Here is a 24,525-nt window from a genome sequence, read left to right on the forward strand (position 1 = left end):
GCATAATTCTAATACCTTTATGATTTTGCTGTTGGCATCTATTGCATTTTTCAAGGAATTTTTCTAAAGCATCTACCTTTTCAAGTTTATAGCATCAGCTCTGCCTTTGGATTATCTCTAGGAACTTCTCAGTGCTTCCCTGGTGGCCCAGACAGTAAAAAACCTGCCTCCATTGCAGGAAACCCAGGTTTGATCCCTGGGTCAGGAAGGTCCCCTGTAGAAGGGAATGGCTACCACTCCAGTATTCTTGCCTGGAGAATTCCATGAACAGAGAAGCCTGATGGGCTACAAGTCCATGGGGTCGCAAAAAGTCAGAAGTGACGAACACTTTTACTTTTTTTTTTTTTTACACTTTTACTTTTTTAGCTTTCACATGTCTTTGTACTTTCTCTAGGAACTACAGTTGATATAGTGATATCTTTTTCATTTCTGATATTGCACTGAATTTGCTCATTCTCTCTCTCTCATTCCTTGATCAGTCCTGCCAGGGTTATTATTCTTAGAAGTCTCCCCCACCCCCACCAAAAATTTTAGGTCTTGGGGTTCTCTTATTTTCTTTCTTTCACTTTCTTTGAGTTTAGTTCAGTTTTTGTAATCTATTAACATGGATACTTAAGTCATTTGCTTTCAATTTCCTTCTTTTCAAATATATTGTACATTTAAGGTCACAATAGCTGCATTCCACAAAATTTTCCAGTTTATAGGAGATGATGTTACCTTGCAAAGTGAAAGTGTTAGTTGCTCTGTCTTGTCTGAGTCTTTGTGACCCAATGCCCTGGGGCCTGCCTGACTCCTCTGTCCATGGAATTTCCCAGGCAATAATCCTGGAGTGGGTAGCCATTCCCTTCTCCAGGGGATCTCCACGACCCAGGGATCAAACCTGGGTCTCCTACATTGCAGTCAGATTCTTTACCATCTGAGCCAAAAAGTTTAGTTTTAATTTGCAGTTCTTTAATCAGTGGAGTTGAGCATCTTTTCATATGCTTAAGTGATATTTGTATATATTTCCTGCGATCTCAATTCATGTCCTTTGTCCAGTTTTCTGTGGGTTTGTTAGTCCTTATATGGATATATGTTAGATTATTTATTTGTAATATGAGTAATTAAAAAAATTTTTTCCCTAGCTCATTAATCTTCTGTTAACTCTATGTTGTGAATTTAGATTCCTCTCCTCCTAAACTGGTATTCTGCTGACGGCTTACTCACCTGCTTTTGGGATTCAGAAACCCCCTTCGCTTTGTTGGGCTTTCATTCATCCCCATGAAAAGTCCTCAGAACAGAGGCTCTGGAGATACTCAGACCTGCCATTCTCTAGCTGTGCAGTCTTAGATAAGTTTTGACACCTCTAGGCCTCAATTTCCTCATCTGTAAAATAAAGATAATAATTCTGCCAACTTATAGGGCTGTTTGATGCATAAGTGAGATAATGCATATAATCACCCAGCACAGTGCCTTGCCCCTCATGAAGGCTTAATGCATGTTATTTTTTTCTTACTATTTGAAGTCAAGCAAACATTTCATGAATGACTGCTGTGTCATCCTGGTGCTATTTCCCATCAGTGCACAGGAGAAAATCCTGTGATGACGCGCCCTTTATCTCACCTGTCCTGTCTTTTCTGCTTCATACATGGGATTCTGGGTTGTGGCCAGTATCACTAGGTGCTTTGATGAGACTTAACTGCTCTGAAAATTGAGTCTCTACCAGGCTCTTGGGTTTACCTACCATGGCATTACCTATCTTCTATTGTCCCAAAGTCTGTGTGACTAGCTCTTTGATGATATTTTAGAGAAGAAAGGAGGAAAGAAAGAGGCATGACTAATGACCCCACATGGCTCAGCCACCCCACCTGTCTCCCCTATGATGGTCAGTTACCTGGTAACCTGTCATCTGAGCAGGGCTCATGGCTCAGGAGTTGGCAGCTACAGACTGGTCTAAGTCAGCATTCAGGAAGTTTGACTTAGAAGAACAGACATCAGAGAAGAGAGAATAAGTCTGAGCTCTCCAGAAAGATCTAAGTTCATGGAATCCAACAAGTTTCCTATCTCTTTTCAACTTAAATATCATTCTCTGCTTCCACCCCAAGATCTCCCCTCAAACTTTCTTTGAATACCCAATAATTCTTATAATTTCACATCTCTTTACTGTAAGCCTGTCAGTTCCAAGAGATTAGAGGATACCTCTATCTTGTTCGTCACCAAGCATATTGCCTTGCTCTGCATGATGGGTAGTTACGTGGGTCTGTTTGTGTTGTACTAATTCATCAAACACTTGGTACAATGCCTCATGCCCAATAAATATTCACTGAATGCATGAATAGATGAAGCAGAGTCTAAGGTAGTTGTTCTGGCCATTCACCGGTTACATATCTGAATCCTCACCTCTATAGAATTCCTACCCACTATATGCTAATATTTGTCAACAAAACAGCTCTAGTGACAGGGAGCTTTCTGCTGCCCAGGGTTGCCTGTTCCTTTTCTGTGTGATCCTGTTGGCTAGAAAGTTCTTCTTAATATTGTACTTAAATATATCTCCTTGAAGCTTCCAGTCAATATTCTTGATTTATTCATAAGAATAAATCAAGTCTAGGTCCTCTGTGTGATGACAACTCTGTACGCATTTGAACTTAGTTCTCATGCCCACCTCTTCTTCTCCAGGCTAGTCACAAAATCACTGATTAGACACATATTTGTTGAGTACCTGCAACATGGAATACACTAGAGAACACAAAGATGGAAAGAAATAATATCTTCAAGAGGTTACTGGTCTTCAATGTGGGGCATTGATGTGGGGCATCAATAAAAATGAAGATCAAATGTAATAAGGACAGCAGAGACTCCAAGTTCATCTGTGAGTTTTGGGGAAGGCTCTACAGAGGAGTGGGCTGTAGAAGGTGCTCTCACTGGACATGGGAGAAGCAGATGTTCCAAGAAGTGAGAGTATATGCAGAAGTCTGGAGATATAGGAGCCCATGGCATGTTATGGGAACTCTAAGTAATTCCACATGGCTAGGGAAACCAGAAATCCCAGATGGCACAGACAGTCCAATATTTTTCTGCTCTCCCAGAAAACTTACTAATATGTCCTCAGCCTCAGAAGTGTCCCAAATTGGATGATTAATTACATGGTTGCTCTAACTATGCCGGGGGCATAAAGTCTGAGAGGTGGGTAGAGACGTGGGAGCTGAAGGTAGAGAGACAGCAGGGGCTGATCCCCAGGGGCCTTGTGGGCCAAGTTCAAGAAGAACATTCAGTTAACTGGGCCTTGTATGGTACCTTCCCTCAGAGGTCATCCTCTCCAGGTATATAATTTAATTCACAGACAGATCAGTACATCTACTGATAGATGTTTATTGCTGTGGATTACCATCTTTTTCATGAATTTTTTTGATGTGGACTGCTTTTAAAGTCTTTATTGAATTTGTTATAATATTGCTTCTGTTTTATGTTTCTTGGATTTTTGGCCATGTGGCATGTGGGATTGTCGTTCCCCAACCAGGGATTGAAACTGCATCCCCTACACTGGAAGGCCAAGTCTTAACCACTGACCCGCCAGGGAAGCCCCCTATGGATTACAATTTATGGGAGACTTATCAGGTAAGCATTTTCCAAATAGTCTGGGTATGGCCCAGGCAACCTCTGCTGACCCTTGTTCATGCATTTTCTGTAATGGATTCTCTGACACTTAGCCTCAGTTTTGACTTGTTGTGGTTGTGAGGTTGTGTCCAGAGACCGCACTGGGCAATGCCCTCTGGACCTCTTGCTCTCAACTAGAGACTTTGTAAGACTTCCCCGGGGGGATGTAGCGAGTGTCAGAAGCAGGCCTATAGCTATAAACAACTTGCTTTAAAGGACCAAAATGATTTGTATATTATAGGGATTTATAAGAATGTTTGAACGAAACAAGTTTTTAATTGGGTCTAAGATGATGCAATAATGAGGGATTGTTTCATTAGCTGTGGGCAGTCAGTGGAATGGTGTATACATTTGGAATGCTTGACTTATGTGAGAAGCGGATAGTCAGAGTGGGTATTTGAGATATGTCTGAATGAGTGGTTTCTACTGCAGTGACCCTTGTAACATCTGTCCCTAAGTGGCAGGTGATGGTTGGCACCTCAAAACTGAGTGTTGCAGTCCCCTCAAGCAGATCCACAAGGACTAGCTTCGGGTTGCTTGTGCCCACCAGGAGGCCAGTCGGCAGTGGACCCCAGGGTTTCTGGAGACTTCGGAACCCCTGTCACTGCTCTGACACTGGGACGCTCAGAGGGGATGTAAGGCAAGTAGGAATGGCTGTGTCATCCTGCCCTCCCCATGCGTCCGTTTTCAACCTACTGAAGCATGGGAGTCTAGGTGTATGAATTTGCTAGGACTGCTGTAACAAAGGATGATAAACAGCAGACATTTGTTGTCTTACTGTCCTGAAGACTAGAAACCTGAGATCCAAGTGTTGGCAGGACTGGTTCCTTCTGAGGGCAGTAGTAACAAAGAATGGGCCCCAAGCCTCTGCACTGGGCGGGCAGTTTTCTGGCAGTCCTTGGTGTTCTTTACCTTGTAAAAGCATTGTCCCCATCTCTACCTTTGTCTCTGTGTGGTGTTCTCTCTGTGTGCATGTCTGTGTCCACACTTCTCCTTTTTGTAAGTACACCAGTTATATTGGATGAGAGTTTCATCTTCCTCTAGTATGACCTCATCTTAACTAACTACATGTGCGGTGACCCCTTTTCCAAAGACTGTTCCATTCTGTGGTGCTGACAGTGAGGACTCCAACATATGAATTACTGGGGGGCACAATTCAGCGTACCACACGAGGGTAGATAGAAATAGCTGCAGCGTGAATGTAGCTACTCTATTTGTTACTGCTGAAACCCACTCTGTTTTGTGGGACATGATCAGATCAGAAAGAATCCTGTGGTTAAGGGGGAGGTACCCATCCTGGTCTGACAGGTTAAAGGTATAGCCCTCTAGACATGGGTTAGTTTGTCCTGAGCTATGAAATGACTTGTCCCCTGGGGCTGCTGGCCTGAGATCACACATGGCAGGCTGCTGGTCAGGGCACAGTGTGGACTGAAGTTCTGGGAAGTTCTTTTTAGTCTGTTTATCTCACTTTCCAAGAGTCCTAAGCTCGTGCCCTTGTTCTATCTTAGAACCAACTGTCTTTACTCTTTGCTGAGATAAATGCAAAAGCCTGGTGCCTAGTCTGCCATTTGGATCTTCTTCCAGCCAAGTGATCACTTGATGATCACTCTGCAACTACAAATTTCTCTTCTCTATCTTGGGAGAGAAAGATGGAATTAACAAAGAGACGTGATTCAGCAAGTGACATTATGGTCACAAGATAGATTTTGCAAATGACAACAGGAACACAATATGGTCCTACAATATTTTTGTGCTTTCTCTCGAGAAAATATGCTGGCTTGCTGTTTCCTATTGCTAGGTAAAGCAAAAGAGCCTTCGCAAGTTGCATTCACCTCGTATTCTACTTAAAACGGCAGCATCCATGACCACCTTCTCGTCCCCTACACTTTCTGTTTCCCATACTTGGCTTTACTTCTTTTTTCCATAGCCCTTGGCACCTTCTAACTTGCCATATAGTTAGTTACTCTGTTTGTCTCCTTCCACAAGAATGCAAGCTGCCTGTTGGCACAGATCTTTGTTTTGCTTAGTGATTCATCCCCCACTCAGGATATTGCAACATAACATTTAAATAGTTGAATGGATGAATGAATGAGCCTGAGGTCTGCTTCCCGAAGTAGTCACTCTCCCATTTACCTGCTTGGGACCCTGAAGGCATGTGTATTTGTATACCTGCCCTACACATCTGCCCCTACTGACCTGTACAGCCTCTCCCTCCCCTCCCCCTTACTCTGGCCACACTCGCTGGCCCTCCTACACTGGCCACTAGGCCTTGGCATGCACAGTTCCCTCAGCCAGAACACTCTTCTTGCATCACTCAGCCTGGTTAACTCCTGCTCATCCCGCCCTCTCAGCTCATGCTATCCTTGATCCCTCTGCCTGCGTCCATTCCCCTAAGCAAAGAACATGGAGAACTGCCCTTAGTTTAAGAACAAACACAGGGAAATTTCTTTGACCTTGTAAGACATAAAATGTTTTTCATCTGCTTGCAGAGATGGATGCCCTCTACTCCCACTCTGACCCTGGGCCCTGGATGCAGGTACTGCCCAGCTGTCCCAAGCCTACTCCTCTGAGTGAGTCAGCCCTGGAAACTGGTTCTACAGGGCCAGGCAAGGAGTAACCATGGGTCACTAATTACCCGCCTAGTCCTCTGTTTGCACAGGACTTGTATTACTCTTCATCACATCCCATCTGTGTCAACACTGAGAGGAGAGGGGGAGGGCGCCGGCATCCAGGCCACACCAGGCATCCCCAGCACAGGACCAGGGCAGACACCCTCTGCCTCCAAATACCTATGTGATCAGGGGTCCCTCCTGGGAACTGGAGCACAGAGAGGTGGAGTGGAATCTGGAAAGTGTAACCCACGTGGGGCAGAGAGAGTTCTAGACTGACAGAGTTGGAGAGCAGTGTCCCCTGTCTATACAATTTTGAGGTCAGGACATTGAGACCCAGAGAGGGTAAATGCTGCATCCAAAGCGACACCGTGTGTGAGTCTCAAAGCCATCGTGAGAACCTGTTTCATTACATTTTGTGGGCATGGGCTTCTGGAGCTGGAAGGTCAGGAATTCCAGGTTCGATTTCCACTAGCTATGAGACCAAGGCATAGACACTGATGAGAATGAATAGAATCCAGCAACTTTTATCTGGTGCTGGTTTAGTCGCTAAGTTGTGTCTGACTCTTACAACCCCACGGACTGTAGCCCGCCAGACTCCTCTGCCCATGGGATTTTCCAGGCAAGAATACTGGAGTGCATTGCCATTTCCTTCTCCAGGGGATCTTCCTGACCCAGGGATCAAACCCAGGTCTCCTGGATTGCAGGTGGATTCTTTATCTACTGAGCCACCAGGGAAGGGTGTTCAAAATATAGATGTTTGGATCCTATCCCTCATTCACCAGGGAATATAGGGAAGTCCTAACATGGGGATTCGGAAAAATTCCTTGGCAGTTCTGATGTGTAATGCTAGATGGCAAGGATGGGCTGGATGATGCTTGAGTCCCTTTAACTTGACAGACATTCAGCTGTAGATATGAAGATGAGGCTTGTCTTAGCATGCATTCCTGTCATCAGTCCTCAGTGCCCCCTCAGGGGGCACCTCAAAACTTTAAAAATTTCTGGTTGTCACAATGATTGGGGCAGTTTCTCTGGCATCGGTGACGGTGATGAATGTTAGGTGTCTTGTAATATGGACATTGCAAAGGTAGCCCCTCACAATGAAGAGGTGTCCTGAGCCCTACTCATTTTGTTTTTTTAACATAACATACAGCCAGCGCAATCATATAGGGGAAAAGCTGTGGTTCACAGTCACATGAGCCAAGAGCTCGATTTTACTTTCATACAAGAAAAAGTGGATTTCTTTAAAAACAAGGTTTTATTATACACTCTTCCTGGTAAACATCTACCATGCTGAATGTTGCACGTAGGTTATCCTTCATTTTGCTTGGAACTTTATCAACTCTTAATCTGTCATTTTGGAAAATCACATCACCCATGGCATTGCTGTTCACAGAGCGATAGAGTCACAGAGACAAGACCTCTGTTCTGCTTTTGTAGTTTTCCTGCTCTCAAAAGCTGTGTGTACTAATGTAAAGAACCTCATTTAGCCCTTATTTCAAAACAGCAAATATAAAGGGAAAAGTGACAAGAATATTCAATTAAATAGCACCTTCTCTTCAATGAATACTTATCCATTGTAAGTTCAGGCATCTGCTAACTTCATGGACAATTTTTTAAATGATGTCTTTCACTTTTAAAGTTAGGACACTATATTGCTATATAGGTGGGTACACACCCCTGTTTATGACATATATTTTGTAACCCCCATAAAAAGGGTGTTGGGGCTCGTTGGTTTGGGACTTACTGATCTAGAGACAACAGACAACAAAACCCGCAGGAATACTGTAGCTCTTGAGCAAGCCTGGGAAAGGCCTGCTGCTGCTGCTGCTACATCACTTCAGTTGTGTCCGACTCTGTGTGATCCCATAGACGGCAGCCCACCAGGCTCCGCCGTCCCTGGGATTCTCCAGGCAAGAACACTGGAGTGGGTTGCCATTTCCTTCTCCAATGTGTGAAAGTGAAAAGTGAAAGTGAAGTCGCTCAGTCGTGTCTGACTCTTAGCGACCCCATGGACTGCAGCCCTCCAGGCTCCTCCATCCGTGGGATTTTCCAGGCAAGAGTACTGGAGTGGGGTGCCATTGCCTTCTCTGAGGGCAAAAGGTCTAGGGTGCACCTAATGGGGCAAGTGGCACGTTGGTTGGAAAGACTAATCAACTGTCGTGATCAGGTCCTGATGGGGACTGAGCCAGACCAAGAGCAATGAGGTGAGAGGGCAAGGTTTGGTTTAGCCAGTCCCAGAGCCCAGACTGGCAGGTTATCTGAACTCCATCATGCACGTGCGGGAGGTTAGACTAATAGCTCTTGAATGCCTTCTGTGGGTTTGGCCCTACATTGGCTATACATATCCACCTGCCACCACAGTCCCAGGATGGATGCTATCAACCTTTGTTTTTCAACTGAGGAAGCCCAGGCTCAGTTAAACCCACTTGCCTGAGGCCACACAGTGATTTCTGGGTAGAGGCTTAGCCTGCCTTCAAAGCTGTTCTGTCATTGCAGGCCCAGGTGGTTTCCTTTTGCCCAAGGAAGTTGGTATTTATTTGGGTTTCGATAAGCAGTCACTCTCTGGTTTTGATGCTTTGCTAGGAGTGATTGTGCAGCCTGGACAGCAACAGGCGCTTCCTCAGGAAAGGTGGACTTTCTTGGGAAATCACTTGTTTCTCAAGATCAGACTTGGCCACTCTGACTTTTGGCTGAATTGGCGCCTGGGACGCGTAGCTTAGTGATCCACTTCTCCTTAGTCTCCATCCCACTGTGGCAACGTCTGGACACGTGCTTCCTGCCCAGGTGCTCCCACGTCGGGCCGGCTCTCAGCGCCCTTTTCCCAGTGTCCGGTCCGCTCATGATCGTTTCACAGCCTGCTGCCATTGAGCGGCCTACAGCCCCTCCTTGGGCAGGGCGTTTTCGGCTCCATGAGCAGATGTCCTGCGGTGCGGGGCTTTCTTGTGGGCTGTTCCTTCTCAAGAGTTCAGAAGCTGCAGCTTCCATGAGATTTGCTGGCAGTTCTGTCCTAGCCTAAACTCCCACAGAAAATCCCCGGTTGGGAGGACTGGGGCTGAGGGGAGGGGTGTCAGGGACAGGAGTGGAAGCATGATAGCATGTTCCTGCTTTTCAGAGTGGAGTGTGCTCATATCCGAAGGGAGGAGTGTCACCAACTTGGCCATGACCAGCTGCCATTTTAAGCAGAAACAGATTTGCTGGTATGAATTATTTTAAAAGAAGCCACGTGGGGGAAAAAAAAATCCCAGACCATCTTACTCCATACTCTCCTCCTACCATCCCCAACCCTCTGTCATCAGCAGTTATTTCAGCCCCTCTCTGTTCCCCCCACCCTCCCAGCCACCCTGCCTCTCCACCCCCTCCTCTCCCTCTCCCCCCACCACCCCAGGCCTTTCTAATCCCTCCCAGTCTTCTGTTATTCTGAAAGGCTCCATGATGGCACCAAAGGCCAACTTGGGGAGCATTAGTTCTCCTCTTTACCTCTATCCATTTTTTTTTTTTTTTTTGATCAGTCTCCTTAAACCATCCCAAACAAATGCACAGTCTTAACTGAAAAACACCGTGCTTTCTCTGCGGGCAAGGTGTTGAGAGAAGTGCTTCTCAAGTTTCACTGTGCATGTCATCATGTCCGGGGATCTTGGTAAAATGTAGATTGCAATTCAGTAGGTCTGGAGCCGGGTTCCAGGAACCTGCATTTCTAATCAGCTCCCTTGGGATGCCAGGGCTGTTCGCTGGGAGACCTCATTGCCAGTACGGGAGCCCCAGCACCCCACCTCTGCCCCTCCACCAGCCAGCTGAGCCCCTCATTTGTAGAACTTCTGAAGCCTCTAGCATGGGAGTGTCTAGGGGGTGGGGGAGGGAGGAGAGGGCATGTGGTCCCTTCCTTAACCACCACTCTTACTTTTGCACATCCTTCCTCTCTCTGAACTGTAATTCTGTCTTTTATTTATGTCCCCTTTACTCTCTGCTCTCTTCCTTTCTCCCCAGGGCCCACCAATATAGCTAGAACACGTGAACCTGATAGTCAGTGGGGACTTTGTTCTGTTTTGGTACATTGTGATTCTCCTGTAAAGGCTGAAGTTTTCTTTCTTAATCCTCACACATCTTTTATCTCTGGTCATTTTCTACTTGATGCTTCTCTTGCAACCCCTGATCATATGCTGCATCAGAGGGGGTGTGGGAAACAGGAATAGTGGGGCCTGAAACCTCACCCCCTGTCTGTCCCCTACAACAGGGCCCCTGGGCTCTGCCAGGAATTGCCAGGAGGCATATTCCTTTCTTGGCCTTGGTTTCTTCATGCATGTATTATGAGGCTGAACTGCAAATAGTTGAAGGGCCTCTAGCTCTCACATTCTTTGATTCAAATTCATTAACAAACATTTTTTAGGTACTTCCTACAAAATCTGAAGTCTTTCCTTCCCATTTGAACTCTACTCCATTCTCCTGCGTGTCTTTGGGATGACCATTTACCTTCTTTGGGCTTTAGTGTCCTTGTTTACAGGCTTCCCAGGTGGCTCAGTGGGTAAAGAATCTGCCTGCAGTGCAGGAGATGCAGTAGACACGGGTTCGATCCCTGGGTCTGGAAGATCCCATGGAGGAGGGCATGGCAACCGACTCTAGTATTCTTGCCTGGAGAATTCCATGGACAGAGAAACCTGGCGGGCTACAGTCCATAGGGCTGCAAAGAGTCTGATACAGCTGAAGCAACTGAGCACACACACATGTCCTTATTTACAAGTTGAAAGATGATGACAGTCAGCCCATCTGGGCAAGTTAGGACATAAATAGAGCTTTGGATGTAAAGGTGCCTAGCATAGTTCTATCTCAGTCAGCTTAGGCTGCTATAGCAGAGTACCACAGGCTGAATGACTTAAACAAGAGACATTGATTTATCACAGTTCTACAGGCTGGGAAGTCCAAGGTCAAGGTGCAGGCAACTTCAGTTTTTGGTGAGATCTTCTTCCTGGCTTGCAAATGTCTACCATTTCACTGTGTGCCTGCATGACTACTTTGTGCAGCGAGAAAGGGAGAGAGAGAAAGGGAGACAGAGAGGGGACGTGCTCTGTCTGGTCTTGTCGTCGTCTTCTTGTAAAGACTTGAATCCTATTATGGGGCTCCACCCTCACTACCTCACCTAAAGCTAACTGTTTCCCAGAGGCCCTGCCATTAGAGCTCAACATATTAATTTTGGGGGAGATCTTTCAGTCCATAACAATAAAGACTAGACAATATGGTTGAACTGATTCACTTGGGAAGAACGAACAGGCCGCCTGCTGTGCCTGTGACCAGTGAAGCTTACCACACTGGTGTAGGGGGAATCAGACATGGACCTTGCTCTTCAGTCAGCTGGCGCAGACATTCTAGATCAAAGGATGAGAGGTGACAGCTAAGAAGCAGGCCAGGGAAAGACGATCCTAGGATCTGAAGAAGAAATAAAGCAGAAGAGTAGGGGCTGAGGGCTAGGGAGGACATAACCTGGAATCCCCAAAGTGAAAATGAAAGTCTCTCAGTCATGTCTGACTCTTTGTGACCCCATGGACTGTATCAGTTCAGTTCAGTTCAGTCACTCAGTTGTGTCCAACTCTTTGCAACCCCAAGAACCGCAGCATGCCAGGCCTCCCTGTCCATCACCAACTGCCAGAGTCTACCCAAACCCATGTCCGTTGAGTCGGTGATGCCATCCAACCATCTCATCCTCTGTCGTCCCCTTCTCCTCCTGCCTTCAATCTTTCCCAGCCTCAGGGTCTTCTCAAATGAGTCAGCTCTTTGCATCGGGTGGAGTTTCTGCTTCAACATCAGTCCTTCCAATGAACACCCAGGACTGATCTCCTTTAGGATGGACTGGTTGGATCTCCTTGCAGTCCAAGGGACTCTCAAGAGTCTTCTCCAACACCACAGTTCAAGAGCACCAATTCAAAAAAAAAAAAGAGCACCAATTCTTTGGTGCTCAGCTTTCTTTATAGTCCAACTCTCACATCCATACATGACAACTGGAAAAACCATAGCCTTGACTAGATGGACCTTTGTTGACAAAGTAATGTCTCTGCTTTTTAATATGCTATCTAGGTTAGTCATAACTTAATTCTCCAGGCCAGAATACTAGAGTGGGTATCCTTTCCCTTCTCCATGGGATCTTCCCAACCCAGGGATTGAACCCAGGTCTCCCACATTGCAGGCGGATTCTTCACTAGCTGAGCCACAAGGGAAGCCCAAGAATACTGGAGTGGGTAGCTTCTCCAGGAGATCTTCCTGACCCAGGAATTGAACTGGGGTCTCCTGCATTTCAGGCAGATACTTTACCAACTGAGCTATCAGGGAAGCCCTAAAGTTACTCTTAGAGGTATTTTATTTATTTGTTTTTGGCTGCTCTGGGTCTTCACTGTTGCACAGGCTTTCTCTAGTTGTGGCAAGCAGAGTCTACTCTTTAGTTTCTGTGCACAGGCTTCTCATTTCGACGTCTTCTCTTGTTGTGAAGCGCAAGCTCTAGGTGTGCGTGGGCTTCAGTAGTTCTGGTGCGCAGGCTTAGTTGCTCCATGCCATGTGAGATCTCCCCAGACCAGGACAGCAAAGGTCACCCGTCATTTCTAAAAGCACTTGTATTGGCAGGTGGATTCCCAGCCACTGGACCACCAGGAAAGTCCCCCAAATTACTCTTGATGATTAGGCATTGACAGGAAGTCCCAGAACATTTTCTGACCCTTCAACACTGAGAGTTAATGTCTACTGGGGAACAGCAGCAAAAGGGCTAAGGGTATGGCATTATTAGTGCCTGATTCAGGAGCTCTGGATAGTAGAGATGTCAGGGACTTCTGATGGGTGGAGGTGAGGCTGGGGAAGCCCAGAGAGAACTTATTTTACTCTTTAAGAATTTTGACCATTCTAGCTGGGAAACTGGGAAGTGCAAAAGGGGCTGTGCAGAGAAGGGCAGGTGTGATAACAAGGAATTCCATTCTTAAAAACACTAGATGAGGGTAACGACAGAAGTAATGACCCCCCTCCCCAATTAGTGTCGTGACAACATTTTGCAAGAGGATGGAATTCGGTATCCTCCTTAAGTGTCATTTTTTATTAAGATGTCAAGATTCCACATAGGTGTCATTTAAATAATTTGTTGAAAAAATACTGTATGCAGATCACTGATCAGTTACAAGTGACTACCCTGTCTTCTGCTTCTGCCGAATTAGTGTCGTGACAGCACAGACAAGTCATGAAACTGACTTCAGAGTTAGTGCTTTTAGAAATGACGGGTGACCTTTGCTATCCCAGTGAGTACTTTCACCACCATTGCTAATGAAAATAAAGTAGTATTGGTAGAATGTTTGCCCAACACCTATAGTCACTGTTCTCCCTTTTTGTGGGTAGAGGGAAGGATGGGGATGACATTTCCAATAAGGGGCCTTTTCCTGTCGCTTTTCTTCACGCATTGTTGACCTCAATAGGAATCTCCAGAAAAGAGACAAGGAGTAAATCTCTGAGTCACTCATTGAAATCCCAGAAGCCTCTCTAGAGACACATCTTGAATCTACGTTCTGGATCAGTTTGTACAGTGCTCTGCAGGCTGACTCTCTCAGGGGCTTCAAGTCACCAAAAGTGACCAGTAAGTTGGCTTTAAACAGGAGACTGACGAAGCTGGGTACCTTATGGGGAGGGCTGGTTCCACCTTCCCAGGAGGGCTTTGGTGCCGCCCCCGCCAGGCCAGTAGGAGGCGCGCGCGCCCCCTGGGGCTTGGAGGGGACGCGGGCCCGGCGCCCGAGTCCCCGCGTGCGCGTGATCGGCGGCGGGGCCGCGCACGCCAGAGCTGGGGAACGGGGCGGGGGGCAACGCGGGGCCATTTCCGGGCGGGGCGGGGAGGGGCGGGGCCGCCGGCGGCCGGATCTTTAATCTCGGCGGCGGCCGGCGAGTCGGTCTCACTGTGAAGAGAGGCAAGGCCGGCTAGAGAGTGTCGGGAGGGAAGGAGCGCGGGAGCTGGCTCCCGGCTGAGAAGATTTACTGGGCCCCCGCTGACCCGAGGAAGAAGAGGGGTCCGCGCTGGGGAGGAGGGCTTTGGTTTGGGTTTGGAGAGAGTCGGGACTGAATGGGAGGCGGGTCCTTGGCCGGGGCGGAGGAGGCGTGTCGGGACGGCGGGGGGTCCTGATGCGGAGGGGGTGCGGACAGCTGGAAGGGCCGGGCCGGACCGAGGGGCCAGCACCTCGGGGCGGGCTTGGGTTCGGGCTGAGGGGAGGGGCGTAGGCCACCCGAGGTCTTGAGTTGAATGCCAGGTTCGCGCGTGGGTGGGGGAGGCGCCAGGGCCGAGACGGAGCGGGATATGAAACTCTACTCGCGGGCGCGGTAGGAGTGGTCTCGCGGCGGGAAGGTTTGCCGATCCTTCCCCGGCGAGGAAAGGGTTGTGTGGAGGGAGGGATGAAGTCTAGAACGAGGCCAGCTTGTTTCTGAAGAGCGGCCAGTGGAGGCTGGACCCTGGGGCTGGGCTGCCTGGAGCGGCCGCTGGTCCGCCGGGTTAGTTTGAAGTGGGCGGGGCTCCGGGCCTCGAGGCCTCGGTCCGCTGCGGGCTGGGCGTTTCCTTCGTATCTACCTGGGAGGGAATTGCTTTTGTAGAGGGGCTGGCTCTGGTGGCGTTTGGTCAGCAGCGGGAGGGAAGCAGAGTGCCAGCAGGATTCTTAATTCGCTGGGTTGGGGTGCTGGGCTGTAGTGTGAAAGCGCGGAGTGAAAGCTGAGCTCTCCAAGGAGGGAAAAGAACCATTTCTCTGCAGCTCTGGCGAATATAGGCGGGCCAACGGGACAGTTTGTATCGTTAGAAGTAAACAAACCTGGTTCCCTTTTGCAGAGAGGAGACACTGAAAGGACGTCTGGGAGAGGAAAATGCCCAGTACAGACCTAATGTCGTTGGTGAGTCCTTTTCCAAATATCTTTCTTGTTGTAAGGCACTTGTCCAGTATGTTTTATTTTTAGTCCAAAGGATGAGTGTGTAGATTTCATCTCTGATGCTTGCCTTTGGTAGCTGAGAATTTCTGCCTCCTTTTATTTTGGATTTAATGATTAGATGGGTGTAAGTGACTGAAATAAATGTATGAATATATATATTTAATGAATATGAAGAATATTTTGCAAAAATCTTGCAGTTGATTTTAATCTCTCCCTTCGTATACTACCAGAACCGTTTAAAAACTTCAATGAAATTTTGTCTGGATCTGCCATATATTAGTTTATAAGTGTTAGTTTCCCAGACTAGAGTTATTCCCTGGAAGGCAGATATCTTGTCTTATTTGTTTAGAGGTGATAAACACCTGTCATGGTGCTCTGTATATAATAAGTTGCTAATTGCGGAATTGAGCTAGTTTGAATTTACTTTCTTCTGTTGTGGTGAGATGTTTGGCCTGTTTTGGTAGAGGCTGTTTTTTTCCCTCTCCTCTTGAGATCTTTCTGGGCTGGTTTTTTTTTTTTTTTCCCAGTGAGCAGGGAAAATAGAATTGCCAAATGAGTGTTTACCAAAATGACGTTTTATTCTTGGGACATTTGTGGATTCCATAGAAGTTTTTTATTGACTTTTATTTTTTTCATAGAGGGTGTTAGTGAGAGAATTGTGAGGAACCCATGATTTTCAAATAGCAGTGTGTTTAGTTTTTAATAAGTTACGTCTTTGAATCTGATGTCTCTTTGTACAAAGAGACATTGATTTGAAAACATTTCCTTTCCCTCTCTTGATGTCACTATCCCAGAGGGTTGATAGCTGTCACTGGGAAGTTGGCAAAAACTAGTAGTGAGGTTTTTTTTTTTTTAATATCCATGGCTGATGTCCTGTAGTGTCAAAATCTCTAAGGTCTGCAGGAGATGTTGAAAGATAACCAAGTTGTGGGGAGCAAGGATGACTCTGGAGACATAGACAAGTACTTGGTTTATCCAAGATTCAGATGAAGGGTTCTCCTTAAATAGGTTTTTGTGGGTTTTTTTTTTTGCCTCAAATTTTATACATTGTTAGTAGATAATAACTTTTGTTTTGTAATATTAAACTCTTATTACAAGAGCAGTTATGTTAGAAGAATTGGAAGCTGTTAATAAAAGGAAGCAGTCCCCAATAATTCTGCTATTCAGAAATAGCCACTGTTAGCACCTTGCAGAATGATCTGCAATAATTGGCAATTTCTTTCTCTTTTATAAATCAGTATGTATATGTAAATTAAGATTCCTATATGTTAGTAGGATATAACTCCATGCCCAGAGATGTGTGTATTACTTCCTGGGCCTGTAGGCTCCCTTTAGCAGTCCGAGCAGTGAGTGCTTTTATTTAGAATATTAACTTTGGAATCAGTTTTGTTTTGAAGTATTTCTCTGGCTATCGCTACTGCTTTTCATTTCCTCGTTTGAAAATCTAGATCTTTATGGGTGTTGCTTTGCTCATTGGTGTAAGGAATTAGATCATATGGATAACAGCTGGCCCTTGAGAATCATCACTCCCTGAAGACACTGTACATGTTGCTTGAGGTGCTCTTGATGGGAGAATTGTCCTTCTTTCTTTGACTGTACTGTGCTAAATTTTAAAGAACCAGTGACCAGGGCTGGGTTTTCAATGAGGATGCTATAAATGTTTGGTCGAGATCTGAATTCAAGGTGTTTCTCTGTAGTTGCTTTGTATTGTGTGATGCATTACACATGTTCTTGGCCCTCTAACTGGAAAGAAAGGACTCTAGTTAATAGAAGATAACCTCAGCATAGGGCAGCATATGGTAGAATTTCAGAATTAGAAACAACCTTGCAAGTTGTATGATGCAACTTCTTACTTTTATTGTACATGCATCCTTTTTAGAGTATCTCTGCTAAATGAATATCTAGTCATCCATCTTTTCTCCTGGGGGAATCAGACAGGCATAAGCTAAGATACAGTAAGAGATGGATTCAGGAGTAATAATGTAAGTCTGATAGCTAACATTTATTAAGCACATATTATGCATTAGGTGCAGAAATAGATATTCTACATACTCATTTAATTTTCCTAAAATTCCTTGAAAAATATGCTGGCATTCTTCTTTTATAGATGAAAAACTAGACTTAGCATATCATAGCAATGAAGTGGTGGAGCTTTATTTTAACCACAGTTGGTCTGTCTTAAAAACCCTCTTTCTTCAGCCATTAAAAAGAATTCATTTGAATCAGTTCTAATGAGATGGATGAAACTGGAGCCTATTATACAGAGTGAAGTAAGCCAGAAAGAAAAACACCAATATAGTATACTAACACATATATATGGAATTTAAAAAGATGGCAATGATAACCCTATATGCAAAACAGAAAAAGAGACACAGATGTACAGAACAGACTTTTAGACTCTGTGGGAGAAGGCGAGGGTGGGATGTTCTGAGAGAACAGCATTGAAACAAGTATACTATCAAGGGTGAAACAGATCACCAGCCCAGGTTGGATGCATGAGACAAGTGCTCAGGGCTGGTGCACTGGGAAGACCCAGAGGGATGGGATGGAGAGGGAGGCAGGAGGGGGGATCGGGATGGGGAACACATGTAAATCCATGGCTGATTCATGTCAGTGTATGGCAAAAACCACTACAATATTGTAAAGTAATTAGCCTCCAACTAATGAAAATAAATGGAAAAAAAAAAAAACCCTCTTTCTTGTCTACTTTGTGAAGCTACCTCTAAGTTGTCTTCATGGAAAGGCACAGAAGTTACTGAACTTTGTGGCTGTTGAGAGCAGGTTTGTGTGGAGGAGGAGTGAAATAGTTTTGCCCTTTAAGGGGGCACTTTGGAAGAGTGGGGGACGGTGCTTTTGGCTTCTGATCTAGTCTTGTCTGAACATACATGTTTTATTATACAGATCTTCATGTTTGTTTTCTCTTACATTGCAGTTGGGGCATTATCTTGAAATTTTTAAAAGTTATGTCTCTAGATATAATGTTATATTCTTTGAATTTCATTTCATAATAAAGGGCATTATGAAATATAGAAAAGGGCATTGGGTCTGATACGGTTGAAAACTACTGTGTGGAGGGCGGTAAAACTCGAAGGTGAACTGGAATCCATGTGTAACAAACCTAGGATTCCAGATGAAAACTCCTGGGCTGTCAGCCCTCATTGGTTTCCTGCCCTTGATTTTGTCCTCATTTGATTAAGGTGATATGCCTGCCTTTTTTCCATTTGCTCATTTATGCCATGGACTGTAATACTTTCCACTTATGTCTCAGAGAGAATAAAATGAATGAGTGGATTCATTCATCTGAGAATTGCAGTGCTTTCAGAGGGAATTCAAGTCTGGAAATCTTTTAGCAATCTCTCTCCACTTTAGCAACCATTCTTTTTATCCATATTTTCCTCCTTCCTAGTGCTCAGGGGCTAGATCACTTTGAGATTTGCAAAATACTCCGAGATTTTAAGAAAAAAATACTTTGTAAAGCTAAGTCTACCTTTTAGACCTGTCTAAAGGGGTGGTGCAGTGTTACTGTATGAACTGTGGTAGGCTGGGTGGGGTTTGAGTGATAGGTGTTTATCTAGGGTTGAGGTTCTCAACCAGGAGCAGTTTTTGCTCCCTTCCCCGCCATGACCCATGGACATTTGGCAATGTCTAGAGACATTTTTAAGGGCTTCCCTGCTGGCTCAGCGGTTAAGTATCCACCTGCAATGCAGGAGTTGCAGGTTCAACCCTTGGGTCAGAAATATCTCCTGGAGTAGGAAATGGCAACCTGTTCAGTATTCTTGCCTAAAGAATCCCATGGACAGAGGGGCCTGGAGGGCTACAGGCCATAGGGTTGCAGAGAGCCGGACACGACTAAGGTGAGTGAGCATAAGCACAGTGATAGTTGGGTTATTTTGCCCATGTGTCAAGCTCTACTACTTTGGAATATACATTGGAGAGCTTAATTTTCTGAAGCATGGTAAAATTTCTAAGAAATGCTGTCTTTTACTACATTTCTGCAACACTGTTTTCTTGATTTGGAAGCAGTAAACCTGTCTCAGTTTTGTTTTTCAGGTTCAAAAATCAAATCTTACCAGATCTTAGAGCTTTATCTTTGACCCTTGAATCCTTTTCAGGGATGCTTTCTTAATGACTCTCTAATGGAGTTTAAGCAATAAACTGAAAGATGGACATTAAAAGCTCATTTCTGTTATTTGAGTCTGATGTCTTATTTGTAGGCTTGTCTAGACGAGAGGGAGGACAGGCAGGACACTAGAAATTTTGTTGACAGTTTGAGTGGCCATTATAGGATGAGCACTGGTTTTGGTGTTGTTCTAATTTTGTAAATAAAGCAAAATATAATAACAAGTATGATAATTTCTCCAGTTTTTGGTGTGAAGGATGAGCCATTGTAGGATGAGCACTGGTTTTGGCGTTGTTCTAATTTTGTAAATAAAGGAAAATATAGTAACAAGTATGATAATTTCTCCAGGTTTTGGTGTGAAGGAAAGGGAAGTTATAAATAGATAATCCCTAAATCTTTGGCTTGACTTTGCAGTCTGTGTGTCAGGAATTTTTAGTAATATATAGCTTCCTAATTAGGTTTTGCACAATCTAGTGTTACATGCAGTTTGTTCACATTGGTGGCAGAAATGGGAATCAGCTTGGGATTGAGACCTTTCCATAGGGAACTGATTTGCAGTGAATCAGTCCACATGTGGAAACACACAGAAAGCAGTTACTGAGGAAAAACCATGTTAAGGGGTAAGGGGAGAGAAAGGAGCCATTCAATGGGGGGAAGATGGAACAGTGCAGGCTGAAAATAATTTGTTGGGTCTGTCAGTTATCTCCTGGTGCCCTCCAACAGTGTGAGTGCCCAGAGTTAGGGAACACCCAGCGGGGTTGGTGTTAAGAGCCATTAGCTGTCTTAGGCCTGAAAGGGCAAGAGAGGGACTTGAAAGAGAGAGTAAGCTGTGGGAATGCAGCCGTTTCCGACCAGTGGCCTAGCAGGAGGGGATCCAGGAAAATAAACACCTCAGATGTTCTGCTGGAGGTTTTCATCATCAAACCCAACTGGCACCCAGAGGACATGGGGACCTGGGTGATTGAATTGAGAGAATAGCCCCATGAGGCACGTAACATAGTTGGCAAAGGTTGGGTAGAGGATCAGGATACCCAGTATGCGGAAATCAAGGTCAAGTTAGTTTTTGTTTTTTTTCCCCTTAATTTATTTTTGTCTGTGCTGGGTCTTCGTTGCTCTAGTTGGGGCAGCCAGGGGCTGCTCTCTGGTTGTGGTGCTCAAGCCTCTCATTGCAGTGGCTTCTCTTGTCGTGGAGCATGGGCTCTAGGGCATGTGGTATGCAGGCTTAGTTGCTCCGGGCATGTGGGATCTTCCTGGATCAGGGGTCAAACCCGTGTCTCCTGCATTGGCAAGTGGATTCTCTACCACTGAGCCACCAGGGAAACCCTCAGGTTAGTTTTGAAAGGTACAGTGAGAAGACAGTGTTTGAGCAGAGTCTTGAGGAACGCAGGTCAGGGAACATTATAGAAAAGAAATGTTCTTCTTTATAACAGAAGCATAGATTCAGAAGCATAGTTTGTTTTCATAGTAGCCTTAGAATCTTAATTGCCAGAGGGCCTTTAGAAGTCCTTCATTGCCACTTACCTTGCCATGTGGGAAGCCCTTCTAGGATGCCTGGCCAGGAGAAGGTGCAGAAGACTTTCTCAGGGAGTCCTTTCCATTGTCAGACAGCTTTAATTGTTAGAAAGTTTTTTATTTGTCCAAATCACAGAATGTATCAGGGTTAGGTTTGGCTGAATATAAGAGAAAAATCTAAAGTATCAGAGATTTTTAAATAGAAGTAAATTTTTCTAGAGTAAGAGAAATTCCAAGTAGACAGTTGATGACTATAACCATCATTCCTAATTCTTTGAGGAAGTTCCACTGATCAGAATGCCTCCCTTTTGGGTCAGAACAGCTGCTTTGAGCTTGAGCTGTCAGGTTCGCGTTTCATTTGGCAGGAAGAGGAAAGGGAAGGAGAAGAGCTTGCCTGCATTCTTAATTTATTATACAAACAAACTTGTATAAAGCCTGTGAAAGTATTAGCCACTCAGTTGTGTTCTACTCTTTTGCGACCCTGTGGACTGTAGCTCTCTAGGCTCCTCTTTCCATAGGATTCTCCTGGCAAGAATACTGGAGTGGGTTGCCATCTCTTCCTCCAGGGGAGTCTTCTTGATCCAGGGATCAAACCTGGATCCTCCTGCATTGCAGGCAGATTCTTTACCGTCTGAGCGACCAGGGAAGCCCCAATAAAGCACTTATCCTCATTTTAAGGAATAATAATAAAGGAAACAATCATGTATCTACCACCTGGGTTAAGAAATAGAATATTTACCCCCAACCCCATGTTCCCCAACCTGGTAACATCTCCTTCCCTTTCTTCTAGGGATACTACTCTACTATCCTGATTTTGGAGAATAGTTATTCCCTTGCTGTTTAAGAAAAAAAATTGTGTTACCACCTATCTGTGCATCCCTAATTTTAGTTTTACTTTTAACTTGCTACAAATGGATTTATGTGTATTTTTTTAACCATTAAAAAAAATTGAAGTATAGTTAATTTACAATATTGTGTGTGTTTCTGGTGTATAGCAAAGTGATTCAGTTACATATATATACATTTTTATAGAGAGAGAGATTGGAGAAGGAAATGCCAACCTACTCCAGTGTTCTTGCCTGGAGAATCCCAGGGATGGGGGAGCCTGGTGGGCTGCCATCTGTGGGGTTGCACAGAGTCGGACACAACTGAAGTGACTTAGCAGCAGCAGCATATATACACAGAGATATGCACATCCATTTATATTTCAGATTCTTGTCAATTATCGGCTATTACAAGATATTGAATTTATTTCCTTGTGCTACACAGTAGGTCTTGGTTATTTATTTTATACACAGTATTGTGTATATGTTAATCCCAAACTTCTAATTTATCCTTCCTGTCCCCAGTGTCCCCTTTGGTACCCATTAGTTTGTTTTCTATGTCTGTGCGTCTTATTTCTGTTTTGTAAATAAGTTCATTTGAATCATTTTTTAGATTCCACTTACAAGTGATGTCAGATGATATTTGTCTTTGTCTTACTTCATTTAATATGATAATCTCTAGGTCCCTCCATGATGCTGCAAATGGCATTATTGCATTCTTTTTTTATGGCCGAGTAGTATTCCATTATATGTATGTACCACATTTTCTTTAGTCATTCATCTGTTCATGGATGTTTAGGTTGCTTCCATGTTTTGGCTGTTGTAAATAGTGCTGTGATGAACACTGAGGCGAATGTATCTTTTTGAATTAGAATTTTTCTCCAGATGTATGTCCAGGAGTGTGATTGCAGGATCACCTGGTAACTGTATTTTTAGTTTTTAAGACATTTCCCTAGTATTCTCTGTAGTGGATGCACCAATTTACATTCCCACCAACAGTGTACAAGGGTTCTCTTTTCTCTACACTCTCTCCAGCATTTATTATTTGTAGACTTTTTAATGTTAATCTTTCTGACTGGTAGATGCCTCATTGTAATTTTGATTTGCGTTTTTCTAATAATTAGAAATAATGAGCATCTTTTTGTGTGCTTGTTGGCCATCTGTTTATGGTTGATTGATTTTTATTGTTGTATAGCATTTCATTATAGTATAATCAATATATGATTACCACAATTTATCATACCACTGCAGATAAATATTTGGACTGTTTCCAATCTGGGACTTTTTTTGAAGATTACTGTTACGAACATTCTTGTATATGTGTTTTTTGGAAAAATGTCTGTTTAGATCTTCAGCCCATTTTTTGATTGAGTGGTTTGGGTTTTTTTGATATTTAAGCTGCATGAGCTGTTTGTGTATTTTGGAAACTAATCCCTTGTTGAGTAGCGTCATTTACAAATATTTTCTTCCAGTCCATAGGTTATCTTTTTGTTTTGTTTATGGTTTCTTTTGCTGTGCAAAAGCTTTTAAGTTTAATTAGGCCCCATTTGTTTGTTTTTGTATCTGTTTTTCTAGGGGACAGGTCCAAAAAAATAATGCTGCATTTTATGTCAAAGAGTGTTCTGCCTGTGTTTTCCTCTAAGAGTTTTATAGTATCTGGTCTTACATTTAGGTTTTTAATCCATTTAGAGTTTATTTTTGTGTGTGATGTTAGGGAGTTTCCTAATTTCATTCTTTTGCATGTTGCTGTCCTGTTTTCCCAGCACTGCTTACTGAAGAGACTGTCTTTTCTTCATCGTGTGTTCTTCCCTCCTTTGTCGTAGATTATTTGGCCATAAGTGTGTGGGTTTATTTCTGGGCTTTCTGTTATGTTCCATTGATCTGTATGTCTCTTTTTGTGCCAGCACCAAACTGTTTTGATTATTACTGTAGCTTTATAGTATAATCTGAAGTCAGGGAGTGTGATTCTCCCAGTTTATTCTTCTTTCTCAAGAATGTTTTGGCTATTCGGGGTCTTTTATGTTTCCATACAAGCTAAAATTTTTTTGTCCTAGTTCTGTGAAAAGTACCACTGATAATTTGATAAGGGATTGCATTGAATGATTTATATGTATTTTTGATGGTCTTCCTATATTACTTAGTATTTGTGAGATTCATCCATGTTCTTGCATGTAGGTCATAGTTTAGTTCATTCATTTTCATTGTTGTATAGCATTTCATTATAGCATAATCAATGCATGACTATCACAATTTATTTACCGTACCACTGAAGATAGATATTTGGACTGTTTCCAATTTGGGAGTTTTTTGAAGATTACTGTTACAAACATTCTTGTATATGACAGATGATCACAAGTGTTAAAGAGTTTTTCTGGGATTTATTCCTATTAGTGAAATTGGTGTATTCTGAAGAGTGTATATCCTTAACTTTCCTAGATAATGCCAAACTTTGCCAAAGAGGTTGATAACAGTTTATAACTCCTATCAACATTATATGCAAGTTCTTGTTTCTACAGAGCTTGACAAACTTGATATTTAAAAGGCTTTTAATTTATTTACCAATCCAGTAGGGTTGAAATCTAATTGCTTTCCTTGCACATTTCCCTGATTACTAATGATATTGTGTCCTTTAAATGTTTATTGACTATTTGGATTTCCTGTTTTGTGGATGCCTCTTTGGATCTTACGCCTTATTATTTATCTGTTTCCTCTTGTAGTTCTGTTAGATTTTGTTGTACATAATTTGATGTTTTCTTGCTAGGTACATATAGATTTAAAATTGTTACATCTTACCTAGTGAGCTACGATTTTTATCTAACAATGCTTTTTGACTTAATATAACATAGCCACACAAGCTTTTTGTTATGAAGTAGGCAAACTATACATTTTTGGTGGATGAATGACT

At 43.9% G+C, this 24,525-nt stretch overlaps 1 protein-coding gene and 1 non-coding gene across 4 annotated transcripts in view; one reads left to right on the plus strand and one right to left on the minus strand.

Annotated features, from left to right (window-relative positions):
* Positions 1–12,487: 12,487 nt before the first annotated feature.
* Positions 12,488–12,560, minus strand: TRNAF-GAA (transfer RNA phenylalanine (anticodon GAA)). Its single transcript has one exon. It is a non-coding gene; the product is annotated as a tRNA-Phe (tRNA).
* Positions 12,561–14,103: 1,543 nt separating this feature from the next.
* The window catches only part of SGPL1 (sphingosine-1-phosphate lyase 1), a 56,732-nt gene continuing 46,310 nt past the window's right edge, over positions 14,104–24,525 (plus strand). Inside the window, exons 1-2 of one of the 3 annotated variants that reach the window (XM_061161734.1) lie at positions 14,104–14,164; positions 15,067–15,128. In XM_061161734.1, the coding sequence (XP_061017717.1) occupies positions 15,102–15,128 (27 nt within the window). In that variant the 5' untranslated portion in view covers positions 14,104–14,164; positions 15,067–15,101. Of the gene's footprint in view, positions 14,264–14,642; positions 14,739–15,066; positions 15,129–24,525 lie in introns of those variants that run through there. The other 2 variants (XM_061161733.1, XM_061161735.1) reach the window with 2 other exon arrangements.

This window comes from Dama dama, chromosome 15 (assembly GCF_033118175.1).
Source record: "Dama dama isolate Ldn47 chromosome 15, ASM3311817v1, whole genome shotgun sequence".
NCBI classification, from domain to species: Eukaryota; Metazoa; Chordata; class Mammalia; order Artiodactyla; family Cervidae; genus Dama; species Dama dama.